Source organism: Pelecanus crispus, chromosome 1 (genome assembly GCF_030463565.1).
Source record: "Pelecanus crispus isolate bPelCri1 chromosome 1, bPelCri1.pri, whole genome shotgun sequence".
Taxonomy (NCBI): Eukaryota; Metazoa; Chordata; class Aves; order Pelecaniformes; family Pelecanidae; genus Pelecanus; species Pelecanus crispus.
The window spans coordinates 1,976,830-1,997,591 of record NC_134643.1 but is presented as its reverse complement, the minus strand read 5'-3'; the positions used below and the strand labels follow the sequence as shown (position 1 = coordinate 1,997,591).

At 48.0% G+C, this 20,762-nt stretch overlaps 1 protein-coding gene across 1 annotated transcript in view; it reads left to right on the top strand.

Annotated features, from left to right (window-relative positions):
• The window catches only part of FBH1 (F-box DNA helicase 1), a 35,325-nt gene extending 14,744 nt beyond the window's left edge, over positions 1-20,581 (top strand). The window contains exons 10-22 of the mRNA XM_075727573.1: positions 625-793; positions 2,573-2,801; positions 3,646-3,733; positions 4,408-4,494; positions 6,667-6,803; positions 10,693-10,792; positions 10,968-11,089; positions 12,775-12,850; positions 14,955-15,152; positions 15,790-15,915; positions 16,562-16,668; positions 18,781-18,915; positions 19,797-20,581. Coding sequence (XP_075583688.1) covers positions 625-793; positions 2,573-2,801; positions 3,646-3,733; positions 4,408-4,494; positions 6,667-6,803; positions 10,693-10,792; positions 10,968-11,089; positions 12,775-12,850; positions 14,955-15,152; positions 15,790-15,915; positions 16,562-16,668; positions 18,781-18,915; positions 19,797-19,916 — 1,694 coding nt within the window. The 3' untranslated portion in view covers positions 19,917-20,581. The remainder of the gene's footprint in view (positions 1-624; positions 794-2,572; positions 2,802-3,645; positions 3,734-4,407; positions 4,495-6,666; positions 6,804-10,692; positions 10,793-10,967; positions 11,090-12,774; positions 12,851-14,954; positions 15,153-15,789; positions 15,916-16,561; positions 16,669-18,780; positions 18,916-19,796) is intronic.
• Positions 20,582-20,762: the final 181 nt, after the last annotated feature.

Here is a 20,762-nt window from a genome sequence, read left to right as displayed (position 1 = left end):
AGTTTTCCTCATGGAGAGTGGTAACCACTGAAATCCTGCAGAAACCTGTGCTGGGATCTCCTTTGTCCAACACTCATGAGTCATCTGGGAGAAGTGTGAACAGCAAGGTGACAGAGTTTACTGATGCTGTGTCAGCACCGAGGATATGAAAAGGGGCAAAAAAGGAAATGTGCAGAGCCCTTCTTGTCTCAGGTTTCTGTTGTGATTGGTACTCCATGAGTGAGGCAACTTTGCCATGAGTGCTGTCCTGCAGCGAAATGGGGTAAAGGAGAGCAGCATTAGTGGGAGATCTTACGAGGAAATGAGCCTATGAATCATTCAAAAGAGCAATTTTAACAGTTCATTTACCAAGCTGTCTTTCAAGAGACTTCTAGAATACTGGGTGATAAAAAGATTTATTTTTTTTTTAAAGGCTTTTTGGCTGCAGACTAATTTTTCAAAGCTACTTTGCTCCACAGCTTCTGCTGATTTTGGTTGAGTCAGTGAATAAATTCCCATTAGCTGCAAATAGTCCTGCTGTGCAGTTAGGACAGCAGGAGGGAGAAGGTAAAGCTGATGAGAAGTGTGCGGATTCATTCATGCCTGACTCTGGATGCTTTTTCTTTACTTTCTTCTGTTCTTCAGGTACAGGAAAGACCTCAACCTTGGTCAAGTATGCGGAGAAGTTTGCTGATCTGAATTTCCTTTACGTGACGTTTAACAAAGCTGTTGCAAGCAGGGGGGAAAGTATCTTCCCCAGAAATGTTACGTGCAAGACTTTCCATTCGTTAGCATTTGGAAGTGTCGGCAAACAGTGAGTGGGGATTTTAGATTCCTTCATTGAAGGCCAGTGGAGCAGGAAAAAGACATGTCAGGAAAGGAAGGTTTGGTTTTGAAGTAATCCTCCAGGACTTGAGGAAGCAAAAATAATGGGAGAAATTATTTCTTTCACTTGCTTCAAGCCAGACTGTAATTTACGGTTTCCAAATTCTTTCAGGTTGGATGGGCCAGTGATCTTAGCATCCACGTGAGCCTGGGGAAGCAGACTCATTGCCCTGCTCTGGCATAGGCTGTGCTGACATAAGCCCCATTGCTGTTTTGGGGGCCATTCATCCTGCCTGTGTTTGTAGCTGAGGAGCACCTCACAGGGAGATAGAAAGCCACTGAGAATGGCTTTTTCCCATTTTCCATTCACACTTCAGTGATACAACCACTCTAAATCTCTAAAAGCTGCTTTTTGTTAGCAGAGGAGGGGTTTTCTTAACCTGAGTTGTTCTAGTGATACAGTTTCTGGCACCAGCACCAGAGTGCTGTTGACTATTTTGAGGGACAAGAGGCCTTGCAGAGAGATCTAGATAGACTGGAGCATTGGGCTATGATTAATGGGGTGAAATTTAACAAGTCCAAATGCCGGATCCTGCACCTAGGATGGAGTAACACCAGGCACGAGTATAAATTGGGAGATGAGTGGCTGGAGAGCAGCCCTGCAGAAAGGGATCTGGGGGTGGTGGCCAATAGGAGTCAGCAGGGTGCCCTGACAGCCAAGAAGGCAAACTGCATCCCAGGGTGCATGAGACACAGCTTGACCAGACGGTCAAAAGAGGTGATTATCCCGCTATATTCAGCGTTGGTGCAGCCTCACTTTGAGTACTGTGTGCAGTTCTGGGCCCTGCAATTTAAGAAGGATGTTAAGGTCCTTGAATGCATCCAGAGGAGGGCAACAAAGCTGGTGAAAGGGCTGGAAGGAATGTCCTACAAGGAGCAGCTAAGGACTTCGGGCTTGTCTAGCTTGGAGAAAAGGAGGCTGAGGGGTGACCTCGTTGCTCTCTACAGCTTCCTGAGGAGGGGACATGGAGAGGGAGGAGCTGAGCTCTTCTCCCTGGGATCCAGGGACAGGACACATGGGAGTGGCTCAAAGCTGCATCAGGGCAGGTTTAGACTGGACATTAGGAAGCATTTCTTTACCATGAGGGTGGTCAAACACTAGAACAGAGAGGTGGTCAGTGCCCCAAGCCTGTCAGTGTTTAAGAGGCACTTAGACAACTCTCAATAACATGCTTTAACCCTTGGTCAGCCCTGGATTGGTCAGGCAGTTGGACTAGATAAGTTAATGCTTGGACTCGATGATCTTAAAGGTCTTTTCCAGCCTAAACAATTCTATGATTCTATCACTGTAGGTCCCTTCCAACTGAAATGGTCTATTGTATTCTATTCTGTTCACCAATTACATTGGCACGTCTGAACTGCAGACAGAAGGGAAAATGAGCCACAACATGGAAGAAGAGGGGAATCCCCTTACTTGGCTCTGAAAACAATCTGTAATTGCAGGGCTGAATGATGGGAATATCTCTCTGGCTCAACTTTTCATCTGTAAAATCTATAAAATTAACAAGTTTGTGCTTCCACCAGGAATACAGTGAGGATAAGTATGTGTAGATTTTAAAGATATTCCATTACTAGGTCAAAGTGGGTATATAAAACAGAGCTTCTGCAAGTGTTATTGTGCAACAGAAGCAAAAATGAGCTTGCTTTTCCAGTAGGCTTTTCATATGTTTCAACATGTCTCACTTATTTTTTGTCATCCGTGGCACAGCTATAAAGAAAAAGGCAAGCTGAACTTCTCCAAGATGTCGGTTTACTCCGTGAGTTTCCTTATCCAGAACCGCAAAGGACAATCTCTGTTCATAAGAGGGAAAACAGTCAAGCAGACCCTTGAAAACTTTTTTGCTTCTTCAGATGAAGAGATCTGTGAAGAGCACATTCCTATTTGTTTTAAAAATACTCATGGTGAGACAAGACCTGTCAGTCAAGTAGAAAAGGAAGTGAGTATCTGAGATGAAGCAAGACTTGGGCTACAAGGTTTAGAAGGGGCTGTAATTATCCCACATTTCTCATAGCTCACAGGTATTTGTGCTTCAGCTCTAAGAACTGACTGTCAAAATATTTTTTTCCTCTGGTGACAAATCCAAAGAAACTGGGGCCTGTTTGTTCTCCCCGTTCGCACAGCTGGTTTCTAGAGAGGAGAGTATCACTGTCTCTGCTCAGCGCAGATATTTCCTCCCTACAAGGAAAAGAGAAGACATTGCATTTATATAGTGCCTGAATGGCATTGTGATATTACATGTAAAGGCAATAAACATTTTTGTAGTCATTTTAATACACAGAGCCAAACCCCAAAATTCTCATTTAGAGTACAAACATCTTAGCAACACTTAAAGGACAGCACTGACATTGCAAGCAACATGGGCTGGAGTTGCGGAGAAAATTGGCCTTTCTGCTCCGCATTGATCGCATCTGATCAGACCCAGCCCAGCTAGCAGAAATCCAGTTTGCAGTTGTTATTTCTGGCAGGAATGAATTGACAGCCTCAAAATATTAAATACCTTTAAGCACCTTGCAAGATGGCCAGAGAAGCCAAAATAAACACAAAGTGTTAATGTGCAGAAGTTAGGGGGTCTTGTATTATACTGTCCTAATAGCTGAGCCAAAGAAATGTTCTTTTCAGGGGGCTGCATTTGGAAAAGACCGTGTTGAGGCAGTTAACTGGTGGTGACACAGAAGAGAAGTAGGAGAAAGGCTTCAGAGAAGCCTTTCAAGATCTGCTGTGCCTGGGCTGTTTTTCTGCTCAAAGCGATCTATTCAGACCCTTCTGTTTTCTCTTTCTAGATCGTCATGAAAGAGGCAAAAGAGATATGGCACAACATGAAGAAGCTGGATGGAGACGTAGAGAAGAATTACAAGATAACTTCTGATGGTAAGAGAGGACAGATGTCAAATAGCCTTCAGATGAAGAGCTGCAGTAGAAAACTGAACAGATTAATACTTCTTTCTTCTGGCTGTGTACCAGGAATGAGCATCAAAAAGCATAAAATTCGGGTTCTTCTGCTACTAGCTCAGCAGGGAGCTCAAAACAGGCCCAAAGGCTGGAAGTTTGTTAATTTTTCCTGTTTGGCCTCAGAAGATGGTGGAACTATTCAGCTGTGTGTGACTGGCAGCAAAATCATAGAAATAACAGGCGAGACGAGTGCTAACAGCAAGTGTTTGTTCCTTGCTGCTGCCGGCATGTCCTTTCCTCTTGCTTCTTAGCATGTGTGCAGATCCTGCCAGAGGTGGTTCATAATGGGGAAAACTTTCTTTCTTGTAATTTTCTTTCTGCATTAAGAGTTTTGGAGTCATCAGCATAGCTGCCTTCCTCAAGTGCAGTCAGGTTGTTTTGGGTTGGGTTTTTTTCATCCTTCATACAGCCGAGGGAGACAGAGCAACATCTGGGAGCAAGAGAGATTTTTGCAACCCCTCCAAATGTCATGCAAATTCCAAGCAATAAGTAGGGCCAGAAACATTTTTTTTAAATGGACTGGTTTTAAAGATCATGGTGTTTTATGATGAGAAAATTACCCTCTCACTGATATGCCTTGTTCTTTCTCTCAGGCTATTTGAAACTTTGGCAGCTCAGCAAGCCTCAGCTCTCAGGATACGATGCCATTTTTGTCGATGAAGCGCAGGACTGCACTCCAGGTGAGCGGTGACAGGAGACAGAGCTGCAGCCTTCTTAAGCACTTTACAGAGAGGATGTTCATGCGCTCAGGGGTGTGTGAGAAGTAACACAATTAAAAAAAATTCTGCCCCTCAGCTGTAACATTATAACTGACCCACTGCTAGGTTCCAGATCCTTGCAAATTCAGTAAGGCAGCTTGTAAGCAGGTTACAAAAGTACATGTGCATCAGCAGTCCTGGTTAAAAGGGGAGGTCCCTGATGACTGGAGGCTTGCCAACGTGACGCCCATCTACAAGAAGGGCCGGAAGGAGGACCCGGGGAACTACAGGCCTGTCAGCCTGACCTCGGTGCCGGGGAAGATTATGGAGCGGTTCATATTGAGTGCACTCAACAGGCAAGTGCAGGTCAACCAGGGGATCAGGCCCAGCCAGCATGGGTTCATGAAAGGCAGGTCCTGCTTGACCAACCTGATCTCCTTTTATGACCTGGTGACCCACCTGGTAGATGATGGAAAGGCTGTGGATGTCATTTACCTGGACTTTTTAGCAAAGCTTTTGACACCATCTCCCACAATACTCTCCTTGGGAAGCTGGCAGCTCATGGCTTGGATGGGCGTAGTCTTCACTGGGTAAAAAACTGGTTGGGTGGCCGAGCCCAGAGAGTAGTGGTGAATGGAGTTAAGTCCAGTTGGCAGCCGGTCACCAGCGGTGTTCCCCAGGGCTCAGTACTGGGGCCAGACTTGTTTAATATCTTTATCGATGATCTGGATGAGGGGATTGAGTGCACCCTCAGTAAGTCTGCAGATGACACCAAGTTGGGTGGGAGTGTCGATCTGCTGGAGGGTAGGATGGCCCTGCAGAGGGACCTGGACAGGCTGGACCGATGGGCCGAGGCCAACTGTATGAGGTTCAACAAGGCCAAGTGCCAGGTCCTGCACTTGGGTCGCAACAACCCCATGCAGCGCTCCAGACTTGGGGAAGAGTGGCTGGAAAGCTGCCTGGCCGAAAAGGATCTAAGGGTGTTGGTTGACAGCCGGCTGAACATGAGCCAGCAGTGTGCCCAGGTGGCCAAGAAGGCCAACAGCATCCTGGCTTGTGTCAGGAATAGTGTGGCCAGCAGGAGCAGGGAGGTGATTATGCTCCTGTACTCGGCACTGGTGAGGCCGCACCTGGAATGCTGTGTCCAGTTTTGGGCCCCTCAATAGAAGAAGGACATTGAGGTGCTGGAGCATGTCCAGAGAAGGGCAACGGAGCTGGGGAAGGGTCTGGAGCACAGGGCTGATGGGGAGCGGCTGAGGGAACTGGGATTGTTTAGCCTGGAGAAGAGGAGGCTGAGGGGAGACCTTATCGCTCTCTACAACTGCCTGACACGAGAGTGTAGTGAGGTGGGTGTTGGTCTCTTCTCCCATGTAGTTAGCGATAGGACGAGAGGTAATGGGCTTAAGCTGCGCCAGGGGAGGTTTAGGTTGGAAATTAGGAAAAATTTCTTTACGGAAAGGGTGGTCAAGCATTGGAACAGGCTGCCCAGAGAGGTGGTGGAGTCCCCATCCCTGGAAGCGTTCAAAAAACGGGTAGATGTGGCACTTTGGGACATGGTTTAGTCTAGTCTACCCTTGATTGGCTTAGAGTAGACTTGGTAGTGTGGGTTAATGGTTGGACTGGATGATCTTAAAGGTCTTTTCCAACGTAAACGATTCTATGATTCTATCTCCCACCTGTACTCACTGGAGACCTGGTCTTGCAGGGCTTTGGCTGTGCCTTCACAGCTGTGTGCGATGCAAGCGGTTGCTCTGCCAGCATGACTGAGACTTGGGCAGGATTGGTTGAAGTGGACCAAAGAGCTTACTGAGGTGTGCAGAGTCAGTGCGCACACATGTAGCACATCTGGGTCACTGGGGATGGGTGGTGGAATTGTGCTGGGCTCACAAATGTGGGATTAAGATGCTGTGGTGCTACACTCCAGGTAAAAATACCATCAGACAAATAGTGGGAGAATGTTTGTAGAGCTCCCAGTCAGCTGTGCACTTCCCTTTGCTTCTCCCCAACTTGTCTCCTGCAGCTGTGTTGACCCCTTCTTAAATGCTGTGAGTCATCAGGCAAGAGATCTTGCCTCTCTACAGGCAAGAGATATTGTACAGCTCGCTCTTGGTTTATGAGCAGGCTCCCCCTTAATTTTCCGATGTTTTCCTGCAGCCATCGTGGATGTTGTGCTGTCACAGACATGCGGCATAATCCTCATAGGAGACCCTCACCAGCAGATCTATACCTTCCGAGGCGCTGTCAATACCCTCCTCTCAGTGCCTCGCACCCATGTCTACTACCTCACCCAGGTAAGATGATCTGTCCTTGCCTGGACAGATCCCTAAAGCAGTGCAAAATGTTTCACGTCCTTCTTCAGAAGGCATCTAACAGTCAGACTTACAGAGTTCGTCACCGTGGAGTGTTTGCATTGCCTGGATTAGTGGCATGCTTCGCTGTTCACACTCTGCACTGCAGAGCTCCTTTGTGCCTCTTAGTGGAGTGATTCCATCGCAGCCAGTGAGCTGTTGGGATCCCCCTGTCACTTCAGAAATACAGATGGGTTCTGCCCCTTTATAACTTGATGGCATTAGGGTACACTGTGCACTGGTGTCCACTAGAGCCATATACTCCTGTGGGTCTGATGTGCCAGGCCATCAAATCCACGTGGTCCAGTAAACCTGGTTGTCCCTTTCCTCCACCTGGCTGGAGGCAGGGCCCCTCTAATCTTGATTGTAGTATTCGTTACTCACTTCTTGTAAACAGAAGTCAGGAGTCCCTTCATTAGGATCAGAAGATTGATCAGCCCTTCTACTCTGTCTGGGGAACTACCCACTGGAAACTGGAGCACTAGTTTTCCTGGAAGAACCCCTTTGTGTGATTGTTTTTCCTTGCAAATCATGTACCCGTGCCTCTAGGGTCAAAGTAGGTTTTTCATCCCACTTCCTCATGTCCTCTCCATGGTCACACAGGTAAAACCACAGGGTGCCCTGTGGTGTGTACCCCCTATATCCTCTCTCTTGAACAGAAGAACGCTGACTCCTAATAGCTGAGGTATCAGTCCATATAGGTGGAGAGCAGGACCTATTCTCTTTGAGTTGCTGGACCTCCCGGAACAGTTTCTTCACAGCTGAGATGAGGGAGGAAGAGACACTTTCTTCATATTCCTGGAGTCAGCTAGCCACTTCATCCGCCGTTGGTGCCTCTTCATCTTTCCAGGACAGTATTGCCAACAAGTTGGCATACAATACTGGTGCGCTCCATACCAACTTCTGCCGCATGGGTCATGTGCACTGGACTTCATCTGGATCTTTGGGTAACTGCTCATTGTTCAGGTCACTATAAATCACCTCCAGCATGGCTAATTCCCTCAGGTACTGGGTATCTCTCTCCATGGCGGTCCATTTGCCTGGGCGATATACATCTTCCTTGAAGGGCTCTCTTTCCTTCATGCCTGACAAGAGTCGCCTCCAGAGGCTAAGGGTTTGTGCCTCTTTTCCAATAGCTTTGTCAATGCTCCCTCCCCTAGAAAGGGATCCCAGCTGTTTGGCTTCCTTACCCTCTAATTCCAGGCTACTGGCCCTGTTGTCCCAGCATCGGAGCAGCCAGGTGACAATGTGCTCGCCTGGATGATGACTGAAATCTTTTCGCATATCTCACAGCTCACTCAAGGATAACGATCAGGTGGTTTCTGTCTCATTTATGAGTTCTTCCTCCTCCTCCTCCTCCTCCTCCTCCTCCTCCTCTTCTCCTTGTGATGACCCTGGTTTTTCATCATCCCTTTCTAAACAACCTGACTTTCACTTCCAAGATTTCTTCTTGTGTGCTGAGGTTGGAGTGGCTGCGGTGCCTGTCGCTTTGGTGTCAGATCCAGAGACCTTCTCTTTCCCTTGAGGGTACTGAAGAGTGTTTAACAGGGCCCGGTAGGCATGGGCCAGGCCCCAGCACATTGTAGTGATTTGTGTCTCTCTGGAGTTGCCAGGGTGACAGCATAGTTTTTCCAAATATTCTGCTAATTTTTGGGGATTCTGCACTTGTTCAGGGGTGAAGTTCCAAAACACTGGAGGTGCCCACCGTCCTAGGCATTTGCCCATGCTATCCCACACGCCCTGCCACTCATAACTACCCAGCCTTGGGGTAGATCTCTGGATGATATTCTTAAACTGCTATTTAATCTTAGACTAAACTGAAACAATATTCCCAAGAAATATCAATAGATATATCTTAATTACCCAAGGATGTTCAAAATACTGAAAAGCTATCGTAATGAAGGAGGAAACGGCAGCGAAGGTGCCATTCTGTATTTCCTCCATAAAAAACCTCTCAGAAGAAATAGTATAATTGCTGATTTTCTCCACAAGGTCGTACCCGAAGGACATTAATGGTTTCAGTACAAAACCCAAATACTGAATAAAACTCAAGGTCAGTGTTTTAATAACAAATCTCCCAGGCAGAACATCACTGATCACTGCAGAGCACAGCAAACTGCAAAAACCAACACCAATCTTTAACATGTACAGCAAAAAACGGAGCATGGTGCAGATCAGATAAACTAAGATTGAGAACAGATGAGTCAATATTGTGACCCGCAACTATTAACAGATACAAATTCCTTAATAAGCTCTGGTTAATTTGTTATTATCTCAAACCCTTCGAGCCCCTTGTTGGGTGCCAAAAAGGACTGTCGTGGTTTAGCCCATGTTGGCAAGCAAGCACCACGCAGCCACTCACTCACCCTCCCCCCCGGTGGGGTGGGGGAGAGAATCGGAAGGGCAAAAGTAAGAAAACTTGTGGGTTGAGATAAGAACAGTTTAATAAATGAAATAAAATAATAATAAAAATAATAGTAATAAAAATTTTAATGAAAAGGAGAACAACAAGAGAGAGAAACAAACCCCAGGGGAAAAAAAGACAAGTGATGCAACCGCTCACCACCCGCTGACCGATGCACAGCCAGTCCCTGAGCAGCATTCGCTGCCCCCCGGCCAACTCCCCCCAGTTATATACTGAGCATGACACCATATGGTATGGAATAGCCCTTTGGCCAGTTTGGGTCAGCTCTCCTGACTGTGTCCCCTCCCAGCTTCTTGTGCACCTGGCAGAGCATGGGAAGCTGAAAAGTCCTTTGTTCCTAAGTAGTGTAAGCACTACTTAGCAACAACTAAAACATCAGTGTGTTATCAAAGTTATTCTCATACTAAATCCAAACCACAGCACTATGCCAGCTACTAGGAAGAAAATTATCCCAGCCGAAACCAGGACACCAGCCAAGGGAGGGACCTGGCTGTTTTTGCACCACCTCTAGCCCCTGCCCTGCTGCAGGACAGACGTGCCATGTCACGTTAACTTACTGAGGAAGAGTCTTGGCAGCGGCAGCTGTTGGGGTGGAGAGGCTGGAAACCACATTTTGCTCTGTATGTCCCCCTGTACTTGGCGCTGGTGAGGCCACACCTGGAATACTGTGTCCAGTTTTGGGCACCTCAATGCAAGAAGGACATTGGGGTGCTGGAGCGTGTCCAGAGAAGGGCAGCGGAGCTGGGGAAGGGTCTGGAGCACAGGGCTGATGGGGAGCGGCTGAGGGAGCTGGGGGTGTTCAGCCTGGAGAAGAGGAGGCTGAGGGGAGACCTGATCGCTCTCTACAACTGCCTGACAGGAGGGTGCAGGGAGGTGGGTGTTGGTCTCTTCTCCCAAGTACTTAGCGATAGGACAAGAGGAAATGGGCTCAAGCTGCATCAGGGGAGATTTAGATTGGATATTAGGAAAAATTTCTTCACAGAAAGGGTTGTCAAGCACTGGAACAGGCTGCCCAGAGAGGTGGTGGAGTCCCCATCCCTGGAAGCGTTCAAAAAACGGGTAGACATGGCACTTTGGGACATGGTTTAGTCTAGTCTACCCTTGATTGGTTTAGAGTGGACTTGGTAATGTTAGGTTAATGGTGGGACTGGATGATCTTAAAGGTCTTTTCCAACCTAAAGTTTCTATGATTCTGTGGTCCCATCTCACAGCACAGTTCCAATTGCCCTGTGTGTAAGAGTGACCAGGGTTTCTAGGAATAGTCTGGGGGGATTTGGGTGCTTTTTCTAAGAGAAACATTGTCCAGAAGGTTGGTGGGAATTGTATAGTTCCATATATAGTAATGCTTTTGTACATTCTAACAAGTTCCTCTTCTTTTCCTGCTGTTTCCTTCATTTTTCCATGTAGAGTTTCAGATTTGGTCCTGAAATAGCTTACATTGGAGCAACCATTCTGGATGTCTGCAAGGGGATCAGGAATAAGACATTAGTGGGTGGAAACCAGAAGGGTAAGTCACGTCGGTGCACCACTCAGCTCGGTCAGCTCTATTCAGCGACTGGGAGTCACAGAGCTACTGCGTAATAAACAAAGCGTCTCAGGATTAATCCTGATTTATGAAGATCTTTGGTTTTTAGATACCTGCTTTGTAACTGCCCTGGCTAACTGGGAATTTCTTCATGCAGGTGATGTGAGAGGTAGCATGGGAGGGAAGATAACATTATTATCACGAAGCAATTTTAACGTGTTTGAGGACGCTGTGAAACTTACTGGAGGAGGGAGACCGATTAAAATACACATTATTGGGGTAAGGGGAAATTGCCAATGTGTCTTTCATGTCCCAACCTCAACTCCCCAAGCCTCCTAGCACGTGTAGCAACGACACCTACAAGTATCTTGAAATAGGTGCGGCTGATCTGCTGTCATCTGTAGCACCCAGGTTTAAAACTAATATTCAGGAAGAAAGCAGCAATCTGTTGTGGCTGGGGAAGGGTTATTTGGAGCAGCTGTTCCTCAAATCTGTGCAGGCAAGGCTCTCTTTTTAGGCTCATCTGTTCCTTTTTTCATCAGGCTCAGATGAGACGGCAGCAGCTCCAGTCTGCTGGGTGGAGCTGGGGCAGGGGCAGAGTGATATGTGACTGTAGCAGGTCACTGCAAGTTTTTGCGTTAGATGGAGTGCTGCTGGCTGCCTTTGGCCACTGGCAGTGGCACAGTGTTACTGCATTAGGGAAATAAAAATCAGCTGTAATTGCAGGCTGAGTGTAAAATCAATGAAAGGCAGTTGGCTGTGCCCTGGAAGAATAAATGTTTTTTAAGCTGTCTGGAGAGGTGAAGACAATGGTTGATGCTGAAGGTGACCTTTGGGCTTGTAAATGCCACCAAGGGCTGTGCTGTGCTGTGCTCATTCCTCATTTCCAGCCGTGTGGCGGTGTGTTCCCCATCTCAATACACCTAGGAAAGCCAGGAAATTTGGTTCACCAGCATAGTTGGTGAGGGAAATTGAGATTTTCAGCAATGCTGAATGTTAACTCCTTGAGGGAGCAACAGTTCTGAGGTTTGCACTGAGTTTTCATCTGCAAAAAGCACCCACGTATCTGAAGAAGGAGAGTGTGCATGTCTGCAGAAATTCATGTGCTTGAATTGCAGGGAGGTTTTAATAAGGCTTCACATTTCAAAAGCCTCAGAGGAATCATTAGTCTTCAAACTCTGAATCATCAATACCTATGATTTAATCTGAGATGTTGTTCTGCACCCACAAACATAGAAGCACATGAACAGTTGTCCTAGTGCTGAGTGTGTTTGAGGAAGAGCGTGGTCTTTTGAATTTTAGGCTGATATTTTAATTTCCTTTTTGCACTGGGAAACTGCATATTGCAATGGAATGAATGTTTGAACTGTCTAGCCAGTACAAAAATCCTTGTCTGCTTTTGCAGTTTGCAATAAGTCTAAATTCAGACTGACAATTCTTTTGATTGAACAAAATAAACTGAATTTGGAAAGGGGGAAGAATACTTTCTGAAGGTAAAAATGGTCAAAGCAAAGCCTTTTGTTTCAGTTTAACTGAAACATTGACTTTTAAAGTTTGTTTTAACAAAGCAATATGCAGATATTGGAAGCTAAAATGACCAAAACCCAAAACTTTTCTTGTTAGTGAATGGGAAAACATTATAGCAATATTTTTTCCTTTGAAAAGACTTTGAATATAAAATTCTGCCATGCTCTGTTACAATGCCAATCAGACAGTGTCCTGTTCTCTTCTCGCTGTCTGTCTGTCCGTCCACAGAGTGGGCTGTATCATCCTTTTTTTAGCTGCCTTTGATTGTGCTGCAACCCCAGGGATTTCAGGAAACCAGCTTCCTTCCGCATTTTCAGCACATTTCCCTTTTTCCCTCCCTCTTAACACCAATAACCGCTGGTCCCTGCTAGCTTATCTAGAAACTCTAGACAGCACCTTTACTCCTGTATAGTAAGATAAATTTTTGTTTGTTTTAGGGGCTTGCCCGTTTTGGCCTGAGCAGAATTCATGATATTTGGAAGCTCAGTCAACCCGCAGATAAACGGAAAGAATGTGAGTATGTGTTTACCCTTCTTTCTGTGTGATCCTCCCTACAGCGGCACGGACTTTTTAGGTTTTGCTGCAGTGATGGAAAGTAGCGTGCTTCTTGGTGTTTTATTTCATATTTCTTCATGAAGTTATCTGTTGAAAACTGACTTCTCAATGGTAGTGTCGTGGCTGGGCTATTCCGGCTGCTTCAGTGGCCGGTGTTAATACCAGAAATGCTGAAATTGTGGGGTCTGTATCATGCAGCCCTCCCCAGCTTTCCTCTGTGATGCCTTATTTTGAGTGCAAGAGCCCAGTAAACTCATAGATTGGGATTTTTTCCTTATGTTTTCCGATTACTTCATTTTTCATTTGTCTTAGGCTTTTCCTGTTTTGTTTTGTTTTTAAACCTGGTGTGTTGAATCTTCTACCACATGCTTTCTTTTCACTGGTGGATATGGCTCTGTTTTGGGGCCAGCCTTGTTTACCATCTTTATCAACGATCTGGATGAGGGGATTGAGTGCACCCTCAGTAAGTCTGCAGATGACACCAAGTTGGGCAGGAGTGTCGATCTGCTGGAGGGTAGGAAGGGCCTGCAGAGGGACCTGGACAGGCTGGACCGATGGGCCGAGGCCAACTGTATGAGGTTTAACAAGGCCAAGTGTCGGGTCCTGCACTTGGGTCACAACAACCCCATGCAACGCTACAGGCTTGGGGAAGAGTGGCTGGAAAGCTGCCTGGCCGAAAAGGACCTGGGGGTGTTGGTTGACAGCTGGCTGAACATGAGCCAGCAGTGTGCCCAGGTGGCCAAGAAGGCCAACAGCATCCTGGCTTGTGTCAGGAATAGTGTGGCCAGCAGGAGCAGGGAGGTGATTGTGCCCCTGTACTCGGCACTGGTGAGGCCGCACCTGGAATAGGGTGTCCAGTTTTGGGCCCCTCAATAGAAGAAGGACATTGAGGTGCTGGAGCATGTCCAGAGAAGGGCAACGGAGCTGGGGAAGGGTCTGGAGCACAGGGCTGGTGGGGAGCGGCTGAGGGAGCTGGGGGTGTTCAGCCTGGAGAAGAGGAGGCTGAGGGGAGACCTTATCGCTCTTCTACAGCTGCCTGACAGGAGGGGGTAGTGAGGTGGGTGTTGGTCTCTTCTCCCAAGGAACAAGTGATAGGACGAGAGGAAATGGGCTCAAGTTGTGCCAGGGGAGGTTTAGATAGGATATTAGGAAAAATTTCTTCACAGAAAGGGTTGTCAAGCATTGGAACAGGCTGCCCAGAGAGGTGGTGGAGTCCCCATCCCTGGAAGCATTCAAAAAATGGGCAGAGGTGGCACTTTGGGACATGGTTTAGTCTAGCCTACCCGTGATTGGTGTACTGTGGACTTGGTAATGTTAGGTTAATGGTGGGACTGGATGATCTTAAAGGTCTTTTCCAACCTAAACGATTCTATGATTCTATGATTTAGGAAATAAATCATTTTAGGAAATAAATCATTCATTTAAAATCTCCCTCTGCCTTGGCAGCAGTAGGCAAGTGTTGTTACATATGGGGCACAGAGACAAACAAAAGACTTACTGAACTGCCACCACTGATTGATTATATGGGTAGTGTTACTGGTTCTTTGGAAGGCGAGCTACCAGAAAATCTCCTTGCCATCTGGGTAAAAAGAGAGAATAATGCAGGTTGGAAGGGCCCTGGGGCTGTCTTTGCCCTGAGCCCCTGCTCCAGCCACTCTGAAGTCACGTTAGAGTCTTTTCATACTGCTCAGAGTCTTTTCCCTTCAATTTCCAAATATCTCTGGGGATGAGACTTTCATCTCTCCTGAGCTCCTTAAACTTCTGCACCCTTCACAGTACACCAGTGCTGCATCTCAAAGTGATGCTGTTTTGTGAAGCTACCCGCTCTGATGAAAGCATCAAGCTTTGACGGTGTTTTGCATCAGTAAAGAGAAAATCCTGAGCGAAAACCACCCATCAGAGAGCGAGTACACCCCAAGCCCCTGCATCCCACAGCAGTGGTCCCATCCACTGCCCCACACTTGCCTTTCCTAATACTTACTCTGAAATTTGATTGGAATTACGAAATGCCATTATATGTGTCTATCAAATAAACTCATGTCATCGGCTACTTTCCTTTCAGTAAACCTTGTTATAAATGACTCCTTTATCAAAAAATGGGAAGAAACCGAGGGCTTCCTTGGTTTAAGGGAATATGCAGAGCACATCGATGAGAAAGACCTGGAAGTGAAGGTTGCGATAGTGGAAAAATACCAAGACCGGATCCCTGAGCTGGTGCAGAAGATTATGAGCAGCCACGTGTCACAAGAAACCAGGGCAGGTAAAGCTAAGCTGTGTCTTCATATAGGATCAAATTCAGGTCTTTTTTCAATCCAGCTCCAGTGCTGAATCCACCTTGTTCTGCAAAAAAGCTACATTTGGATCAAGTCGGTCTTTTAGGGAGAAGGGAAGTTGAACAGCAGCTTTTGGGGTACATCTGGGAGTTCAGGGGGAGTTCAGTGCAATGAAGCTGCCACCAAAGGATTACTTAATGTGACTTTGCTAGAGGCAAATAAACCTTTGGACACAGTATTTCCTGCAGTTGGAAAGCCCTAGGACTTTATCCTGCTTTTTGCGATTCCTATTGCAGTTGCCCTGCAACTTGCTGACTAAAATTTGGGGAGGAGACAAAGCAATCAAGTCAAAAATTCACCAAATAAAGAGCATTCCTGTTTGGGAGTTGGGGCTGGGGCTCAGGCTGCTGACAACCAGGCGTTTTCCTTGGCAGGGAAGTTGTCTTCAGCATTCTAGATTCCCAATAGAGGTGCTTTGCTTCTGATTTTTGTTTGGGGAGAAGTGAAATGAATGCAGAATGAAATAACTTCATTTGACTCAATGCCTTGTGAAATTAAAAATACTATTACTGCTGCAATGACTGATCTGTTTTCCTCCTTGTTCCCCATGTGCACTGGTTACAGATTACCTAATAGGTACTGTCCACCAAGCCAAAGGCCTGGAGTTTGATACGGTGCTGATTGCAGATGACTTTGTGAAAGTACCAGGCCACAGTGGCAATTACAGGAGAAGCACGAACTTCAGTATTGGTAAGGGAACAGCTGTGTGTGGTATCCATCCTGATCTGAAAGTAGGAAAGCAAAGCGTGCTGCCGGTGCTTGTCCTGCAAGCCCGTGCTTCTTGGTGGCGTCAAGTACCGCTGGCTGTCCTAGTGATCACTGATCTTGTCATAGTTTCCTTCACAGCGAGATAAGGCCAGGGGAATATTCCTGCGGTCGAGCTTGTGGCCATCTAGCAACAGAGAAAGACCAACTCCATGCTTGGGAAAGACACTGCTTTCCTTAGGTGCCACAGTTCATGCTTTGGAAGAGCTGGTCTCTTCCCAGCGAGCAGAGAGGAGCCTGCAGAGTGAATCTAGAGACTGAGAAACTCCTCCAGTGCCAAGTTTGTGCCCAGGAGGTGGGAAAACATGTAGCAGTGAGCTGCTTCTCCAGGCATGTAGAATCCTGCCTTTGCCTGGAAGGGAGAACATGAAATGAGGCAGGAGCTATGGGTGGCGTCAGGAACTGCACAGCAAACACAGGAGAGTGCTGCACAGCTGTCCTGCTCTGCAAGTTCATGCTTCTCCCAGAGAAGCACCGAGTGTCCTAGAAGTACTAGCTGAAGCATTAGAAGAACTGCAGAGCTGTTCATTCTTGTTCTCTAAAGCTCTTGATGATCTTCCCTCCAACCTAGACATGTATCCTGTGGATGAACTGAACCTCCTCTACGTAGCAGTGACACGTGCAAAGAAGTATTTGCTAATGTCAAAGTCCCTGGAATGCATTTTAGCATTGGCTGGGGTAAGTGAAATCTTTCCAAGATAAGCCAATCCTCAAGTGGGCAATTTAGGGCCCTGATACCTGCGTGTGGCAGGCTGACCCTGGCTGGACACCAAGTGCCCACCAAAGCCGCTCTATCGCTCCCCTTCTCAACTGGACAGGGGAGAGAAAATGTAATGAAAAAGCTTGTGGGTTGAGATAAGGACAGGGAGATCACTCACCAATTACTGTCATGGGCAAAACAGACTCGACTTGGGGAAAATCAGTTTAATTTATTGCCAATCAAAACTGAGTAGGGTAATGAGAAATAAAACCAAATCTTAAAACACCTTCCCCCCTGCCCCTCCTTTATTCCCAGGCTCAACTTCACTCCCAATTTTTCTCTACCTCCCCTTACACGGTGCAGGGGGATGGGGAATGGGGGTTGCGGTCAGTTCATCACACGTTGTCTCTGCTGCTCCTTCCTCCTCAGGGAAGGACTCCTCACACTCTTCCCCAGCTCCAGCATGGGGTCCCTCCCACAGGAGACAGTCCTCCATGAACTGCTCCAGCGTGGGTCCTTCCCATGGGCTGCAGCTCTTCACGAACTGCTCCAGCGTGGGTCCCTTCCACGGGTGCAGCCCCTCAGGAGCAGACTGCTCCAGCGTGGGTCCCTTCCCATGGGCTGCAGCCCCTCAGGAGCAGACTGCTCCAGCGTGGGTCCCTTCCATGGGTGCAGCCCCTCAGGAGCAGACTGCTCCAGCGTGGGTCCCCCGCGGGGTCCCCAGCCCTGCCAGCAAACCTGCTCCAGCCTGGGCTCCTCTCTCCATGGGTCCACAGGTCCTGCCAGGAGCCTGCTCCAGCGTGGGCTTCCCATGGGGTCACAGCCTCCTTGGGGCACATCCCCCTGCTCCGGTGTGGGCTCCTCCCCGGGTGCAGGTGGATCTCTGCTCCCCCGGGGGCCGCCATGGGTGCAGGGCACAGCTGCCTCACCATGGGCTGCACCAGGGCTGCAGGGGAATCTCTGCTCCGTGCCTGGAGCACCTCCTGCCCTCCTTCCTCACTGACCTTGGTGTCTGCAGAGTCGTTCCTCTCACATGTTCTCACCCCTCCCTCCAGCTGCAGTTTGTGCCCGTTTATTTTTTTCCCCCCTTCTTAAATACGTTATCCCAGAGGTGCTACCACCGTCGCTGATGGGCTTGGCCTTGGCCAGCGGTGGGTCCATCTTGGAGCCGGCTGGCATTGGCTCTGTCAGGCATAGGGGAAGCTTCTAGCAGCTTCTCACAGAAGCCACCCCCTGCAGCCCCCCCCACTCCCAAAACCTTGCCACGCAAAGCCAATACACCGCACTTCATAGCACACTGCACCAAAGCAAGGCATCGTCATGTGCAGTCTGGCTCAGCAGCCCTGCCTGTGAGCTGCAGCAGTTCCTCAGCTGGTGTGTGAGCGCTCCAGAGGCAGAGCAGATGGCTGGGGAGAGCAAACTCCCAGACACGCCGCTGTCTCGTTAGGATTTGGAATCTTGAGGCAGCTCTGCAAGCAATGACGTCTCGGGCAGGATGGGCCGCTGCCATTTTAAAAAGGCACCAAGAGAGGCAGCGCTCACTACCCATAAAATTTGCACATCTCTGATTATTACATTTGGAGGGGAGGGGTGTGGTAGAGAAGCATAAAAAAAGATTGTCATAAGATTCACCCTGATCCTAAGATTCATGCTGAACGTGGACTATGGCCTGGCTCATGCTGGCATAAACCAGAGTAGCTGAGGTCACCTTTTTTCCTCAGTTCACGCTGCTCCGCACTGTGAATTCAGTAGCAAGACACAAGGTTGCAGCGTTTTTTTCTGATAGTCCTTGCATCTGGGTGTGTTTTCTACAGATTCTGACTTCTTATCTCAATGCCAGGGTATAGGTTCCCTTTTCTCTGTTCTACAGTGGTTGTCAGCTCTTACTTCACTTCCTTCCTCACGAGCTACTGCTGGCTTCTGCTTGATTTTTGTCACCAAGGGTTTGTGGGGTTTTTTGTTGTTTTATTTTAAAAAAAAACCATCATGTTGCAAGTCTCTTCCGAGGATGTTAAAAACAATATGAAACAACCTATTCCAGTATCTCAGCTCCTTCTCAGTGGTGGTGTTTGGTTTTTTTTTTTTCTAAGGAGCGTTTCCTTCGAGTGGAGCTGATGAGTGAGGCTGCGAAGGACGGGGCCACCGTCACTTGTTCTATGCCAGAGTGTACGGCAACACTGCAATCCAACTCCTGGCTGGTTGTGAAGAAGCTCCCCTTGATTCATGTATGTCCACTCCCTGGGCCTTTGAGATCACGTTTCTGAATCAGGAGCCTTCCCAAGGCACTCTGGTCGCTTGGGGGACGGCTGTGCTCTGTGACTCTTCTGAGCTATTGCACCGGGGAGAGACAACCTCAGTGCGATGCTTCAGTGGAAGCGAGCAGGGAACGTCCCGTAGCTGGATCTCATGCCCACAGCTCCCCAGCCCTTTGCTCCTGCTCACAACCCTGGCTCGTAACTGGGGGTGACTTCCCGACCGCATGATTCGGGGGGGTGGTGCAGTTCCCACAGACCTAGTGAAGCCTTGACCTCTCTTCTGAGACTAATTGTGGTCTCAGGTGGGGCTGGTTTGGGGGTTTTATTGTGTCAGATCCCATTTCTGACTCTTAGAGCTTCTGCCGTGGCCATCAAACATCTGTCTGGGTTTGGCAGAGCACCCCTCGCCCCTGCCAGCTGGATGGAAGCGACAATCTGACTTTTGGGTCCAGTTTTGGCTTTTGTGCCACCTGGCTTGGTGGTTGATCCTTGCCCAGAAGGTGCAGTGAAGGCCACGTTTCCTTAGCGCTGGGATCTGCAAGCCTGCAGTAAATCTGGCGGAGCTCCATGTCCACAACAAGAGACAGCAGATGGCTCCGAGCCATCAGCGGGGGACACAAGCACTGAGAAAGGCAAAGCCTCATCCTTCACCAGCAAAGACCTGCACAGGGACATTTTGGTTGTTGCAGCTATTGAACAAGCTGTCCCGTAAGAGATTTCCTTGCAAGGGAGGTGGCAGGAAATGCTTTGGGCGCACCGTTGCTCTTCCCTGGATGTGAGGGGGTTGCGTCTGAGGTTGGAAGCCGCCTTCCAGCCTTCCTTTTCTCTCACGTCTCCTCTTTCTCCCACAGAGCAATGGCAGCAGGGATGCAGGTGGCTACCTTTGCTGCGCTTGCACGCAGAAGTGCTTTGGCTCTCTGACACCGCTCACCTTTTTCCCAGCGCTTCAGGAACAGCCCATCCAGCTCTAACGAAGCCCTCCAGCTCCCCAGAGCCCTGGCTGCACCCCGGAGCTGTCCTGGGTGCAGGACAATGCCTGTTGTCACATTCCAGCTCCAAAATCAGGTGGATATTGGAGCAGGATTTCAGACCAGCGCTGAGAGGAACCCTCCAGGCTCTCTGCAAGGAGGTGTGAGACCTTTTCTCAAGCCCTGCCTTGCCCTCCAGGAGCTGGTTGGCACGGCATGCTTCACTGCACAGAAGAATATGCACTATATAAACTGTATCGGACAAGACGGCTTGCTTTTCTTTTTTGAGCATTACCCCTCTGTTACCTCTGTCACCAGGTAAACACCTCTCATGGCCAATCTGCCAGCATATCCCTGCCTATTATGTCATGCCTCCGTGAAATCCCTGTGATCCATGGGAAGACGAGGAAATGTGACGCTGGAAAGTACCGAAAAAACCACTTTATTCCTAGAAAATGGACTTTTTCCTAGAGCCTGTTTTAATGGGGAAAATGTCACTGTGGGCTCTGGGAGGAACTCGTTAGTCTCTCCCAGCTGAATTAATTTTCCACACTTGCAGCAGAGTGGTTTCCCCAGATTCTGTTTCTCTTCTCCCTGCAGCAAACCATAAGGGAAGAAGAGAGAGGCAGCATCTGAAGAACTGCTTTGGTTTGGTTTCAGTCTAACTCAGAAACTAGTCTAGAGAGCGTTTTTAATGCTGAAATTAAATTTGTAACAACAAAAAATGCTTCTTTTTCCTCTTCTCTTCTGTTAAGAAGTTGTCCTGAGTTGTATTTATTTACCAGCCATCACAGTAGCAACGGTGCAAGCAGCGTGGTGGTCTTGTAAATCAGATGGTTTCTCTGTTTG